Source organism: Rhinoderma darwinii, chromosome 1 (assembly GCF_050947455.1).
Source record: "Rhinoderma darwinii isolate aRhiDar2 chromosome 1, aRhiDar2.hap1, whole genome shotgun sequence".
Lineage (NCBI taxonomy): Eukaryota > Metazoa > Chordata > Amphibia > Anura > Rhinodermatidae > Rhinoderma > Rhinoderma darwinii.
Genome location: NC_134687.1, coordinates 478,281,565 through 478,295,437, shown reverse-complemented (window position 1 = coordinate 478,295,437; position 13,873 = coordinate 478,281,565). Strand labels below are relative to the sequence as shown.

Here is a 13,873-nt window from a genome sequence, read left to right as displayed (position 1 = left end):
ATGCAAAGTCCCTACTGTATATTTTGTGTTGAACGGATGTGGCTGCTGTTCAAGGTTTGGGCTAGGCCCCTTATTTTTAGTGAAGGGCAATGCTAATCCTACAGCATACAAAATCATTTGAGATAATTGTATGCCTCCAACTTTGTGGCAAAAAGAGTCTGAGGAAAGTGCTTCTCTTCCAGCATTGCTGTGTTGGGGTGCACAAAGCAAGGTCCATAAAGACATGAGATTGGTGTGGAGGAGCTTGAGTGGACAACTTACTGCTGCGAACGCTTCTTTTCAAAACTTACCAAAGAGTCGACTGTGCTCCAGATTGACTGACGAACTAGCAACATCATCTATACCGGGGAACATCACACGACTCAAAGAGAAGCAGCTCCAGCTATCACATTGGGGCGAGTTCATTAAACGTTTGGCGAAATATAGCAGGGTAATTTTTAAGTTGATAATTTTGTATGGCCCGCGAATGATGTTATAAATATCCAAATTGCCCTTGGCAGACAAAAAGGTTCCCCACCCTTGTCTTAAATGGTCTCAATACAGTTCAGTAAAAAGAAAAAAAAAAGAAAAAAAAAGTGATGTTATGTAAACCTCCTATGTTTTGCTGATCTCACTCTATGGAATGGTTAGAAAGGGGTTAATATTCTTTAATTGTGAACCATAATAACCTACCTAATAGTCCCAGGCTTAAACTTTCCAAACCTCTCGGCTACTTCTTCAACATGATAACGTTGCTGGTAGTTTTGATTTCCAGATTCAGCACAGGAGTCCATAAACTCTTTTCTTTTCATGCCAATATGTGCAAAATCACGAGGCTGGGAAAAAAGGGGACGGGGGACAAAAAGTTTACCAAATATACTAGTATTTTATTAGGACTTATTCAGTAGGTTAACACCAAGTAATGGGCGGCAGGTATTTTGGCTTAAGAAACGCAGTCAAATTGTCTTTTCAATTTTAAATGTTTTAAGCAACTGACGGAGCAATATCATGAAGTAAAACCAACATAAACTTAAAAAAAAAAAAAAAAACTATTGCTAACTTTTGGATGGAAATCGCTTCAATATTGACCTTTACATTTGAAAATAATTAAGTGGTTGTAGCAGGAAGCTACACAAGCAACTAAAACAGTGCAGGAACAGGAGAGGATTCTCAAAGGCCATGTTCACACAGAGTTGACACTTTTTTCATGCGGAAACCGCATCGGAAAAAGCGCCAAAAAACGCCTCCTATTGTTTCAATGGGAGGCGGAAGCATTTTATTCCCGCGAGCGGTAAACCAGTCTCGCGGGAAAAAGCAGCGACGTGCTCCATCTTCGGGCATTTACGTCTCTGACAATGGGAGGTAGAGAAAGCGTTTTTCGCGGTGAAAAATGCAGCAAACTGCAGGCAGATCAAAAGCTGCCTCAAAATTCCAGACGGAATTTTCTGCCTGTAAAAAACTCAAGTGTGTAAAGGGCGATAAACTGATTTTGGCATCATTTGTTTTCATTAATTATGAAATACTTGAAACAGTGTCAAGCTGTTTGTAGTTAGCTGCAACTAAAAAAAACATTGAATAGTTAAGAGCTATGTGAGTAATAAAGCCCACTGTTAACAATTTGTATACTTTACAACAAAATCTATAAGCCTAAAATATAAAAATGCACACACACACACACACTATGCGTGCATACGTGTTTGCCCATCCTTAATAATTGCACTAATTTATCTTCGCTTGATGTCCCACGTACACAGAGCACATGCACCGAACAGTGACTGTCCACAACAACGTGGTATGTCATGACAGCAAATAAGAAAAAAAACCAAAACCTGCCTGCGCAATGGGGCAAAGAAGCAAAACCAGAATAGAATAGTTATTGTGGAAATTTCTAACCCATTATTTCTGTTCCTTTACTGAAAAACAAAAAATGAGAAATAGGTATCGACTTCTATCGGATTTAGACAGCTCTGCAGTAAATGTAATGCTTATCAGTTTGCTTATATGCCAATAAATAAATACCTTTTGAAATGAAAAACGCAAAACTGACCATACTTGCCTGTTAAATATACCCTGCTGCTCTAGCGCCAATGTTCCGGTGGTTCCCCATTCGTCTCTATTCACGTGGCAGCAGCACCATACAGGCACATGACCACTGCAAGTAGTCACTGACTAGCGGTTATGCAAGTAAGTACAACACATCGTTGCTCCTCCGACGTAAACAGACCTTCGGGTGACCACAGGAGCACTGGTGCTAGAGCAGCGGGGGATTTAACAGGTGTTGTCTATTTAACACATTCCGCAATTTCTACCCATTATGTACATTTTATTTTTTTACACCTAGACTCCATGTGTAGAGAAAAAAATAGCTTAAGGCCTTGTTCACACAGTGAAAGATTTGCTGCAAATTTAAAGAGGATCTGTCACCACATTATAAATGCCCCATCTCTTACATGTGATCGGTGCTGTAATATAGATTACAGCAGTGGCTTTTATTTAGAAAAACGATCAATTTTGACGGAGTTATGACCTATTTTAGCTTTATGCTAATGACTTTCTTAATAGACAACTGGGTGTGTTTTTACTTTTTGACCAAGTGGGAGTTGTAAAGAGAAGTGTAGGACGCTGATCAGTGTCATACACTTCTCTCCATTCATGTAATCAGCACATAGTGATCTTGCTAGATCATGATGTGCAGTCACATACTCACAGATTAACGTTACTCAAGTGTCCTGACCGTGAAGAGACATCCCCCAGCCAGGACGCGATGTCTATTCACAATTCCGACGCTTCGGTAACGTTTGTGGTGGACTTAATGACAGCAAGCGTGATCTCGCGAGATCTTGATGTGCTGTGCTGTAAGTCCCACACAAACGTTACCGAAGTGTTGGGATTGTGAATAGACATCGCGTCCTGCTGGAGGAGGTCTATTCACTGTCAGGACACTTGAGTAACCTTAATGTGTGAGTAAGTGACAGATCAAAATGTCTGAGTACATGAATGGAGAGAAGTGTATGATGCTGATTGGTCAGAGTCATACACTTCTCGCCACAACGCCCACTTGGTCAAAAAGTAAAAACACGCCCAGTTGTCTATTAAGAAACTAATCATAAATCAAAAATAGCTCATAACTCTGTCAAAATTGATCGTTTTTCAAAATAAAAACCCACTGCTGTGATCTACATTACAGCGCCGATCAGATTATGTAAGAGATAGGGCACTTATAATGTGGTGACAGAGCCTCTAAGGCAAAACCAGAATTGGATCCAGGAGAGCAGACGTATAAGGCCTTCCTTTATACATTTCTTCTGTTTAGGTTTCAGTACTGAAGCACAAAGAAAATACATGCAAAATCTGCACTGTGTGAACAAGGCCTAAGTTCATAAAAAGAAGGTCTGATCTATAAATTAAAAAAAAACAAAAATAAGGAAACTTACTTTAGGACAGTCCTTTAGTTGATGTTCCTCTGAACCACAGTTGAAGCAACATGGTTTAGGTCTATTAAGTCAACCAAAAAGAGAGTTTACTTTAACAAATACAATTAAACATTACTGCAAAAAACAGAATATTGCTTTGTCAATGCAATGGCAATTTTATTTGTATCCTACTTCCTCACTTTTCACTCATCTTGTAGCTTTACTTGTATGTAAAAATAAGGTTCACATTTCAGATCTTTATAAAAACAGATGAAATAGATTTTTAAATGGAATACAAGAGAGAAGTATATGGTTAACCACTTTGTGACCAGCCTATTTAAGTCCCTAATGACCAAGCATTTATTTATTTTGTTTTTCTAGTCACATTCAAAGAGATAGAACTTTATTTTCCGTCGACATAGCTGTATGAGGACTTTGAGGGATTAGTTGTACTTTTTAATGGCAACATTTTAGGGTACATATTTTTTTTAAAATTCACGCTGTTCACCAAGCGGCATAAACAAGTTACATTTATTCTATGGGCTAGAACGATTACAGTGATACCACATATGTAGTTTGTTTTTTTTAGGCATATAGCCAGGGAAAGGCTTGGGGGCCTTTATTAGGCCCCCGGCTGCCATAGCACCCCATCGGAGGCCTGTGATCACATTTGCGGGCCGCCAATGGGTGAGAGAGGGAGCTCCCTCCTTTAACAACTAAAGTGTCGGTCGCTACAGACCGCAGCACTTTAGGAGTTAAACAGCCACAATCAATGTGAACTTCAATCACTACCGTTGGAGGAGCCCGAATGTCAGACAACCAAGCACCAGCTCCAACCTGCACGGGATACCCATGCAGGACTTAAGACACTGCTGCTGTGAAAAGGCAGCGGCCTAGCCTAAGGCCCCTTAGTGACTGCCGTGAAATTGGTGGTCACTAAGGGGTTATGGCCAGACAAAGCAGACAGTTGGCGAATTTGCGTCAATCTGCATGAGTTACACATGGGTCTTGTTGCAGACTTCATGCTATGCATTGCAAGAGATTGAATAATGTGCTTAAAATCCACAACAGAATTTACATGTTTTCAAATCCGCAGCATGCCCTGAACTCCAGATTTATTTATTTTTTCTTCACTACATGTGGATAATGTATTGAAAACCCCATTCACATGTGTTGGTAAATTTTCAGGGTGGTTTTGGCAACAAATCTACATGTGTGAACTCACTAAATTTTCCTCTTTAGTCTTATGGATACAGAAAATACTCCGTAACATAATTTAACCCCTTCCCGCTTTGGCCACTTATGACCTTCCTGACAAAGTGAAACATCAGATTTGAGAAATGAGGCTTTATGTGGTAATAACTTCGAATGCTTTCACCTATCAAAGAGATTCTGAGATTGTTTTCTCGTGACACATTGGACTGTGTCACTGGCAAAATTTGCTCAGTACATTTAGTATTTAATTGAGAAAAACACCAAAAGTTTGTGATAAATTGCAAAAATGAGAATTTTTCTAAATTTAAATGTATCAGCTTATAAGAGCCAGTTATACCACATCAAATTGTTGCTAATTAACATCCCCCATAGGTCTACTCTAGATCGGCATCGTTTTTTGAACATCCTTTTATTTTTCTTGGACGCTACAAGGCTTAGAACTTTAGCAGCAATTTCTCACATTTAAGAAAATTTCAAAAGGCTATTTTTTCAGGGACCAGTTCAGTTGTGAAGTGTCTTTTAGGGCCTCATATTAGAAGGCCCCAATAAGTCACCCCATTTTAAAAACGTCACCCTCAAAGTATTCAAAACACAGAACTTAGAGAGTTAACCCTTTAGAAGTTTCACAGGAATTAAAGCAAAGTATAGGTGAAATTTAAAAATATTTTTCTTTGCAGAAATTCATTTTTAAAACACAGATGAAAATCAATATTTATTGCCCAGGTTCTGCAGATTTAGGAAATATCCCACATGTGGCCCTAGCGTGCTACTGGACTGAAGCACAGGCCTCAGAAGCAAAGGAGCACCTAGTGGATTTTGGGGCTCCTTTTTATTAGAATATATTTCAGGCACCATGTCAGGTTTAAAGGGCTCTTGCGGTGCCAAAAATAGCGCAAATCCCCCATTTGGGAAGCTACACCCCTCAAGGAAATCTAGGGGTGTAGTGAACATTTTGCCCCCACAGGTGGTTTCATAGATTAGAATTGGGCAGTAAAAATTAAATTTTTTCCAGTAAGACCTAGTTTTAGCCCAAAATTTATCAACAAATAAGAGAAAAAGCACCCCAACATTTCTAAAGCAATTTCTCCCGAGTACGGCAATACCCCATATGTGGTCATAAACTGCTTTTTGGGCACATGGCAGAGATCAGAAGGGGAGGAGCGCCATTTCGCTTTTGGATTGGTTTCTGGGCGCTATGTCGCATTTGCAAAGCCCCTGTGGGACCGAAACAGCAGAAACCCCCCAGAAGTGACCCCCATTTTGGAAACTACACCGCTCAAGGTATAGTGAGCATGTTAACCCCACAGGTGTTTTGCAGAAATTAGTGTGCACTCGATGTTGCAGAGTGAATTTTTTTTTTCATAGATATGCCAATATGTGGTGCCCAGCTTGTGCCACCATAACAAGACAGCTCTCTATTATACTGTGTTTGCCGGTTTTACAAACACCCTACATGTGACCCTAATCTTTTGCCTGGACATTTGACAGGGCTCAGGCGTGAAAGAGTACCATATAAAATTTGAGGCCTAATTTGGCAGCTTACACAGTACTGGTTCACAATTGCAGAGGCTCTGATGTGAAATAATAAAAGAAACCCCTGAGAAGTGACGCCATTTTGGAAACTGCACCCCTCAAGGCATTTATTAAGGGGTACAGTGAGCATTTTTCACCCAACAGGTCTTTTCTATAAATGAATGCGCTGCGGATGGTGCAAAGTAAAAATTTAAATTTTCCCCAGATATGCCATTTCAGTGGCAAATAGGTCGTGCCCAGATTGTGCCACCGGAGACACCCGAAAAATTGTTAAGAGGGTTCTCGCTGGTATGGCGGTGCCATATATGTGGAAGTAATCGCTGTTTGGGCATGCTGTAGGGCTCAGAAGGGAGGGAGCAACATTTGGCTTTTGAAGCGTAGATTTTGCTAAAGTAGTAGTTTTGTTTGGAGTGTTACTGGTATTGTAGTTTATAATGTGGGGGTACATGTAAGCTGGGCAGAGTACATCAGGGGAACAGTCAGGTGGTAAAATAATAAAGGGTTCTCCAGGCTTTGGCGGTGCTATATATGTGGAAGTAAACGGTTTGGGCATGCTGTAAGGCTCAGATGGGTGGGAGCGCCATTTGGCTTTTGAAGCGTAGATTTTGCTTGGTAGTAGTTTTGTATGAGTATTACTGGTGTTTCCGTTTATAATGTGGGGGCAAATGTAAGCTGGGCAGAGTACATCAGGGGCATAATGGGGTAAACAATAAAATAATCCATAGATGTGTGTTACGCTGTGAAGCAATCCTTTCTACACAGGCCAGTGTTTTCCTCTGCAATCATTTCTACACGGAGACCCATTGGTGTGACCGTCTGGGATTTCGGCTGCAGCACTTACTATCCTATGTGACTGATCTTACTTCTTGTGGTAAGCCTACACCTGTCACATTTTGACTGCTATTTTTGGGCTTACTTACGCTATGTGGCGCCGTGTGTTTTTTCTTGTATCATTCAAACTGAAATGATATCCTCATCTCCCTTTTGGTCCACACGCCGCACCTTGCTGGGAAGTGTTGTCCTGGTATAATACGGGCACACTCACTTCCAGCAGATATGTTTGGGAACCATTCCTGGTTCCCTAATTTTAGGGCCTCGATAAATCGCCTTTTGAAACAGAAGAAATGTTCCCCTCGGGCCTGCATAACCGCATTTTTTTATTTCTTGACTTATTGGAACCTTAACTAATTTTATTTTTTCATAGACCGTGGTATGAGGGCTGTTTTTTTGCGGGACAAGCTGTAGTTATTATTGGTACCATTTTGGTGCACATACCACTTTTTGATCACTATCCTATTTTTTGGGAGGCAAGGTGACCAAAAAACAGCAATTCTGGCAGGTTTTTTTTTTTATACAGCGTTCAACATGCATTATAAAATTACATGTTAACTTCATTCTGCGGGTCAGTAAGATTCCGGCGATACCAAGTTTATAGCACTATCTTTAACAGCTTTTTGCATAATAAAATTACTTTCGTAAAAGATAAAGTATTTTTTCTGTCGACATGTTATGAGAATCATAACGTTTTAATTTTTTCAATCGACGGAGCTGTGTGAGGGCTTGTTTTTTGGCGAGACTAGTTATAGTTTTTGTAGGTACCGTTTTTGGATACATGCGACGATCACTTTTTAATGAAAGTTTTGTAGGGCAAAGTGACCAAAAACCAGAAATTCTGGCATGGTTTTATACGCCGTTCACCACGTGGAATAAATAACATAATATTTTTATAGTTTAGGCCATTACGTTCGTGGCGATACCAAATACTTATGGTTTATTTTTTTTCAATAAGAGGACTTAAAGGAAAAAAAGTTAGAGTTACTATAAAATATATATATATATATATATATATATATATATATATATACACACACACACACACACACTTTTCTTTTTTTTTTTTCTTTATAAATTCCCATTTTTATATTACACTTTTCTTTAGTCCCACTAGGGGACTTGAAGGTCCAACTGTCAGATTTTTTTTCTAATACATTGCACTACCTATGTAGTGCAATGTATTAGATCTGTCAGTCATTCACGGACAGCAAGCCGATTAGGCTTCGCCTCCGGGCGGGGTCTAATCAGCTTCCATAAGGACAGAGCAGGAGGCCATTGTTGGGTCTCCTGTTGCCATAGTAGCAGTCGGCAGCCCTGTGATTGCAGGGCAGAGCTGCCCATCTGCTACACAACCACAGAGATGCAGCGATCGCTGCATCTAAGGGGTTACTGGCAGGGATCGGAGCTAGCTCCAGTTCCTTGCGTTACAGGTGGTCAGCTGTAAAAGAGCGAACATCCACCGCCGATGACGCCGACTCATCTCTTGAGCCGGCGCCATCTTGCCGGCGGCTACGGAAGCCTTTTAGGCCCCACCTCTGGGCTGAGGCTGGAAGTTTCCTGTACTAAGCAGACCGGAAGGCTACTATTAGGCCTCCGGGTGCCATGGCAGCCGACACCCTGACGATTTCGGGGTGCCGTTGAGTAGCAAACACCTTAAATGCAGCGATCACTTTTGACCGCTGCATTCAAGGTGTTAACGGCGGGGATCGAAGCCAACTTCAGATACAGCTGACATCCGGGGATGATGGCACCGACCGCTTCTGAGCCGGTGCCATCAATTTGTCGTACGTATACGACATTTTGCAGGAAGCACTGGCTTTCCATGACGTATACTTACGACAAATGTCGGGAAGGGGTTAAAAGTCCCTTGCTGATTAACAAAAGCCTAAATATCTATAGATACCAAATAAGAGCTCTCACACAAGAAAACACTTTCTTCTTTAAAACAACTATTCTACATGCAACCAGAAAGTAACAAAAAAGTAAATAAAATAATGCATACAAACCTTTTTGCTTTTACTTGTACTTCTTGGCCATCTAGAGACAAAATCTGAGCAAAAACTTGCTGATATCTTTATTAGAATATATTAAGGATTTAATTCCTTGATATAAAAAAAAAAACAACAAAAAACAAAATTTCACACAAGCAATAAATTATGGCTTTACATTGTACATTATATATTTGGCAGATACCGCAGGTTAAAGGATATAGTAATTACAGGGATTGTCTGCTTTCAGCATATTCAGCTAATAGAGAAGGGGCTGGAAAATGCTATACAAGTCAAGGTTGACATCTCTTGCCCAGATGAATCCCACTTAAATAGGCATCTTTTCTCTATATGGAAAATGAATCATCAGCCGTTTGTTTCCGCTCAGTGAATAGCTTTGCTGTTTGAGTTAGACACACTTACTTGAGCATCCTCTGGATAATAGATTCGGAAAGACAGCAGGACCTCAAAAACTTGGCTGAAAGCCACACATGTAAAACAAAGTGGGAGGTAAAGTGGGGTGGAAAAATAGACCCTGGGTGAAGACGCCAGTGCATCAGAGCAGATTTAGGAGTTCTGTGTACCAGGCCTGGTGAAGCCAATATGGAGCAACCGATACTGCGGGAATGCACTCTGCCTTGTCCTGCTGGAGAACTCTGGGCACAGGCAGAAGGGGAGGGAAAAGATCTAGAAGGGAGAAACCTGAGGAGTGACTAGAGCGTCGACTGGGCGTTGATACTGGAATCTTGTGGTTGAGACGAGATAGAAAATGGTCCACATCTGAAACGTTTCCAGAGGAAGTGACAACTTCCACATGAAAGATAGCTCTGTAGCAGAGCTTCCTCCAATCATCTGCACTGAACAGTGTGAAGGCTGAACACCGCCACCCAACCTGAGGCCCTGCAAGATGGCGCTGGGGAGCCACCAGGGCAACTCTTTTCACACCTGTAATGGCAGGGGGAAAGCGAAAAAAAACAAATCTATTTGTTCAGGGAACCCTGAGATTACGCCCTTTGGAGAGGTGTCGTGTGAAATTGGGCTTGGGGAATGGCCTCAAAGGCTGACACCATCTTGTCCAGCAGCCGCATGCAAAAGCAGATAGAACAGGGAGCATTTTGGCGAAGAGCCATCCTAGCAAGAATGGCTCGGACCCTGTTCACCAGGTGGAGTATTCTGGTTGTACTGGAGTTGAATTTCTAGGAACGGTCATGTGCTGGGCTGGCACCGGGACGACTTTACTTTGTTTTGGAGATTCAGATGGATTATCAAACACTCTGGGAGATCAGCAGGGTGGAAAAAGAGAGTGTCCTCTCTGGAGTAGACCTTCACCATGTGGTCATCCAGGTAAAGGGTGACAGCGACTCAAATTGGAGCAGATTGTGCAACATGAGTAGTGTGGACCTTGGTAAAAAACCATCGGAACAGTGGCGAGCCCAAAAGAGTGCAACAAAATTGAAATTAGAACGAACCACAATTGCGATCGGTATGTGGATGTAGGTATAACGAATGTTGATGGAGTACAGGTACTCGCCCTGTTACAGAAAAGTGATAACTGACCACACGGACACCATCTGGAGCCTTAGAGCGCATACAAACCACCATATGGTGGGGTTTACAGAAAGGACAGTCATGGGGTTTACAGTAAGAACCTCCTACCCTTCCCTCAGGTCGGTTCTATGTTGTACCACTTCACCACCACCTTGCACACCCAGGCATTGTTTACCAACTCGAAAAGAAGGCCCAATTGGGTAAGACACCTTCAGGCAGATGATGTGTTTTCAAAGGGAGGGTTTAGGGCAGCCATGGCAGAAGGGCTTGGGCTTGAAGGATGAACATCTGGAATCAGTGGGGCGGCCAAGCTACCTCTAAACTCTGGGAGGAGAAATTTCAAAAGAAACTAAAATCAGAGAATGTTGGGTAGGCTGTTGTCTTAGAGAATGGTTCTGATGGAGGGAACTTCGGTCAGCTTTAGGGAGGCCTCACATAGAATTTGGAGGCATGAAATTGAAAGGCTAGATTGGTTACATCTTCCTGTGATGCCCTTGTGAAGAAAGGTTTGCTAACCCAGGAAGACGCGATGCAGGGCGCAGAGAAGACCCGACACCACGAAAACCGATCTAGAGAACGAAAACAGCCTCTTGTCAAGTGAATCACTAAGGGATGCCACATCTGACAGCGGTAGAGTGGTTCTCTTCGAGATTTGCAACACAAGCAGATCTATCGACGGTGGGAAGAGCACACCCAGCCATTTGGAGACGGTCAAGTGCCTGTCAGGATTCCATAGAGAGGAGCTCCTCGCACACACAAAATTTGAGGAAAAGAAAAAAAAGCAACAGGCTAGCACCAGGGACGACAGAAAGATTTTCCTTGAGAGTGGGTTAGAGAGTCATCAAGGAAGTTGCATTTTCCCTAGAAGGGAATCTAAGGGAGCATTTGCTTGGGATGCTATTTTGGGATGGCATGTGCTCCAGGGACTCAGGCCACAGGAGACCTTTCCTGACAGACCATATGTTAAGTACCTGGTCCAGTCAAGGGGGGGGGGGGCACATTCTTGTAGGTTTACAAGAATAGAGTGTAAAGCAGATAGACTTGCCACAAGGCAATTTTTATTGTTGCGACCGCAAGTATAATGCGTTGCCACAGAACCTGGTTGACTGTTGGGAGTACTCACAGAAGGAAAACATTGTAGAAGAATGGGGACTGGGGGCTAGACAAGTCTCAAAGTGAAGGGAAAGACCACCTACAAACAAAAAAACAAAAACCCCACAGGGCTAGCCTGTTGGACTCCTAGTGCTGTACCCTGCCCTGCTGAATGGCTGGATAGGTGGCTCAGGAGAGAAGGCTAAGACAGGTCTGACAGGTTCTAGAGATGGAGCTGAACTGAGCGATGCAGTGGGATGAGAGAAAACCACCCCTTGGAAGCCCACACAGAGATAGACTGTCCTGAAAAAAGCCTGCACTTAAAGGGATTGTGGATCCACAGGATAGATGGTCTAATCACTGGGGAACCCAACTGTGGGGCTCCCACCTATCGCATGAATGGTGATCCCGATCCCCCCCGTTCCTCTTCACCGTCGCAGTGATGAGGAGCTTGAATGGCGGTCGAGCATGCGCGCTGCAGCTCCATTCCAGGTCTATGGGACTGATGGAAACCACTGAACGTTGTACTCCTCGTCTGTTTCAGTCATCTGCATAGACTTTGAATGGAGCGGCAGCACACATGCTCGACAGCCTCTCCATTCAAAGTCCTCTTCACTGCAGTTGTGAGGAGAAATGGAGAGTTCAGGATCCCCCCCCCCCCCATTCTTGCGATGGGGGTCACCCAGCAATCAGCCAATCACCTATCCTGTGGTCCATCCATTAACACCGCAGTGCACCTAGAAATACAGAGCAGGCAGTGAAAGGTCCTGGGGCGAAGGGAGCTATCCCAATGTCCAGAGGCCCACTAAACAATGAAAAAGCGGTGCAAGGAGAAGAGTGGAGGAGGGTGCGTCAAAAAGTCCCTTATACTCACCCTTTTGGTGCCGCCTCATTAACCTACCATCACAGAGCGTTTACCAGCATTCCATCTTTGGAAGCAGAAGAGAGGTTAGGTGACCAGCGGTGAAGAAAGCAGAGAACGGCCTTGTATCCTAGCAACCCTCGGGGGGTTGACTAGACTGGCACCTAAGGCTGACAACAACCATGAAGCTATAAAAAGAAAGAATTAAAAATAGAACTAAAATCAAAAAGTGGAGCAGACCTGAGAAGAATGTTGTCTGCCTCCTAAAACAGAGTAGCCCAGTGTCTGTGGGAAGGATATAGCTTGCCTGGACCAGGACAAAACTTTCTCCCCTACCTAGTTTTAGCTTTCTAGTGGCAAGGCACTACTCATGGTGCCGTGTCCCCCAAAGACATTATGTTCCGGTACAAAATTGTTATTCTCGTTAGAGTAAGAGCACCAGCCATTTTATTTTTGACTTCCACACCAAACATAGTCATGTATAAAGTGAAATAAGTAACCTGCTTTATTTTAAAAGGGAACCTGTCACCAGCATTTCACCTATTAAACCAGCAATACCTGGTGGTAGTGGGTGAAAAATCATTTCTATATAACCTATAATTGTCTTCTTAGTCGGCTCTGTAGCTTTAGTATTCAGTTTTTTAGTGTTCCCACTCTGTATGCTAATGAGCACAAGAGTCAAATCTTCATTTGAAAAGGGTCTAATCTTCATTCCTCAAGTCTCAGAGTTTACCCCGCCTCCTTACTTTTGATTGACAGCTCCTCGCCTTCCCCCAGCATACAAAATCCTGCACATGTGCATTGATATCCTATTCTGGTGTGTGCACACAAAGGGACACCATTTTATTACGATAAAAGCGGGAAATGTTTGCAGACCGTTATTTACAGTCGGAGGAGGAGTTTAGTAGAGGGGATAACGGCAATGAACTTTTGATAGCAGTGGCAAGTGAGGGATAAGTTCAATAGGTGAAATGCTGGCGACAGGTTCCCTTTAAAAAGTATTAGTCCTCGTGCACACGAACGTGTTTATGCGTTCGCAATTAAGCTGCAAAAATGTGGATGAATTGTGGAGCCATTCATTTCTATGGGCCCATGCACACGACCGTGGCTTACACGGTCGGTGCATTGGCCGGGAGCCCAGACCGCAAAAAAAATAGGACATGTCATTATACGGGCTGCATTTGCAGGGCTCAATGAGATCAATGTGTGCGCGGTCTGATTTGCGTGCGCATGGCTACTGTCGTGTGCATGAGGCCTTACTTCTGGCAGTTTTATCTGAACACACTTGCAGCAGTTCTGCCCTTCAGGGGAAAGTACTGTTTGACTTGTACGTTTTTTGCAATGTTCAAAATTATTAAAATTGCACTTCTACCGTTGATCTGTCTAAAGGTATTCTCTCCCTCAATGAT

At 42.8% G+C, this 13,873-nt stretch overlaps 1 protein-coding gene across 1 annotated transcript in view; it reads right to left on the bottom strand.

Annotated features, from left to right (window-relative positions):
* Positions 1–13,873, bottom strand: part of ZCCHC8 (zinc finger CCHC-type containing 8) — a 65,015-nt gene that overhangs the window by 26,649 nt on the left and 24,493 nt on the right. Inside the window, exons 7-9 of the mRNA XM_075834140.1 lie at positions 8,981–9,046; positions 3,414–3,474; positions 673–815 (exon numbers count right to left, since the gene is read on the bottom strand). Coding sequence (XP_075690255.1) covers positions 673–815; positions 3,414–3,474; positions 8,981–9,046 — 270 coding nt within the window. The remainder of the gene's footprint in view (positions 1–672; positions 816–3,413; positions 3,475–8,980; positions 9,047–13,873) is intronic.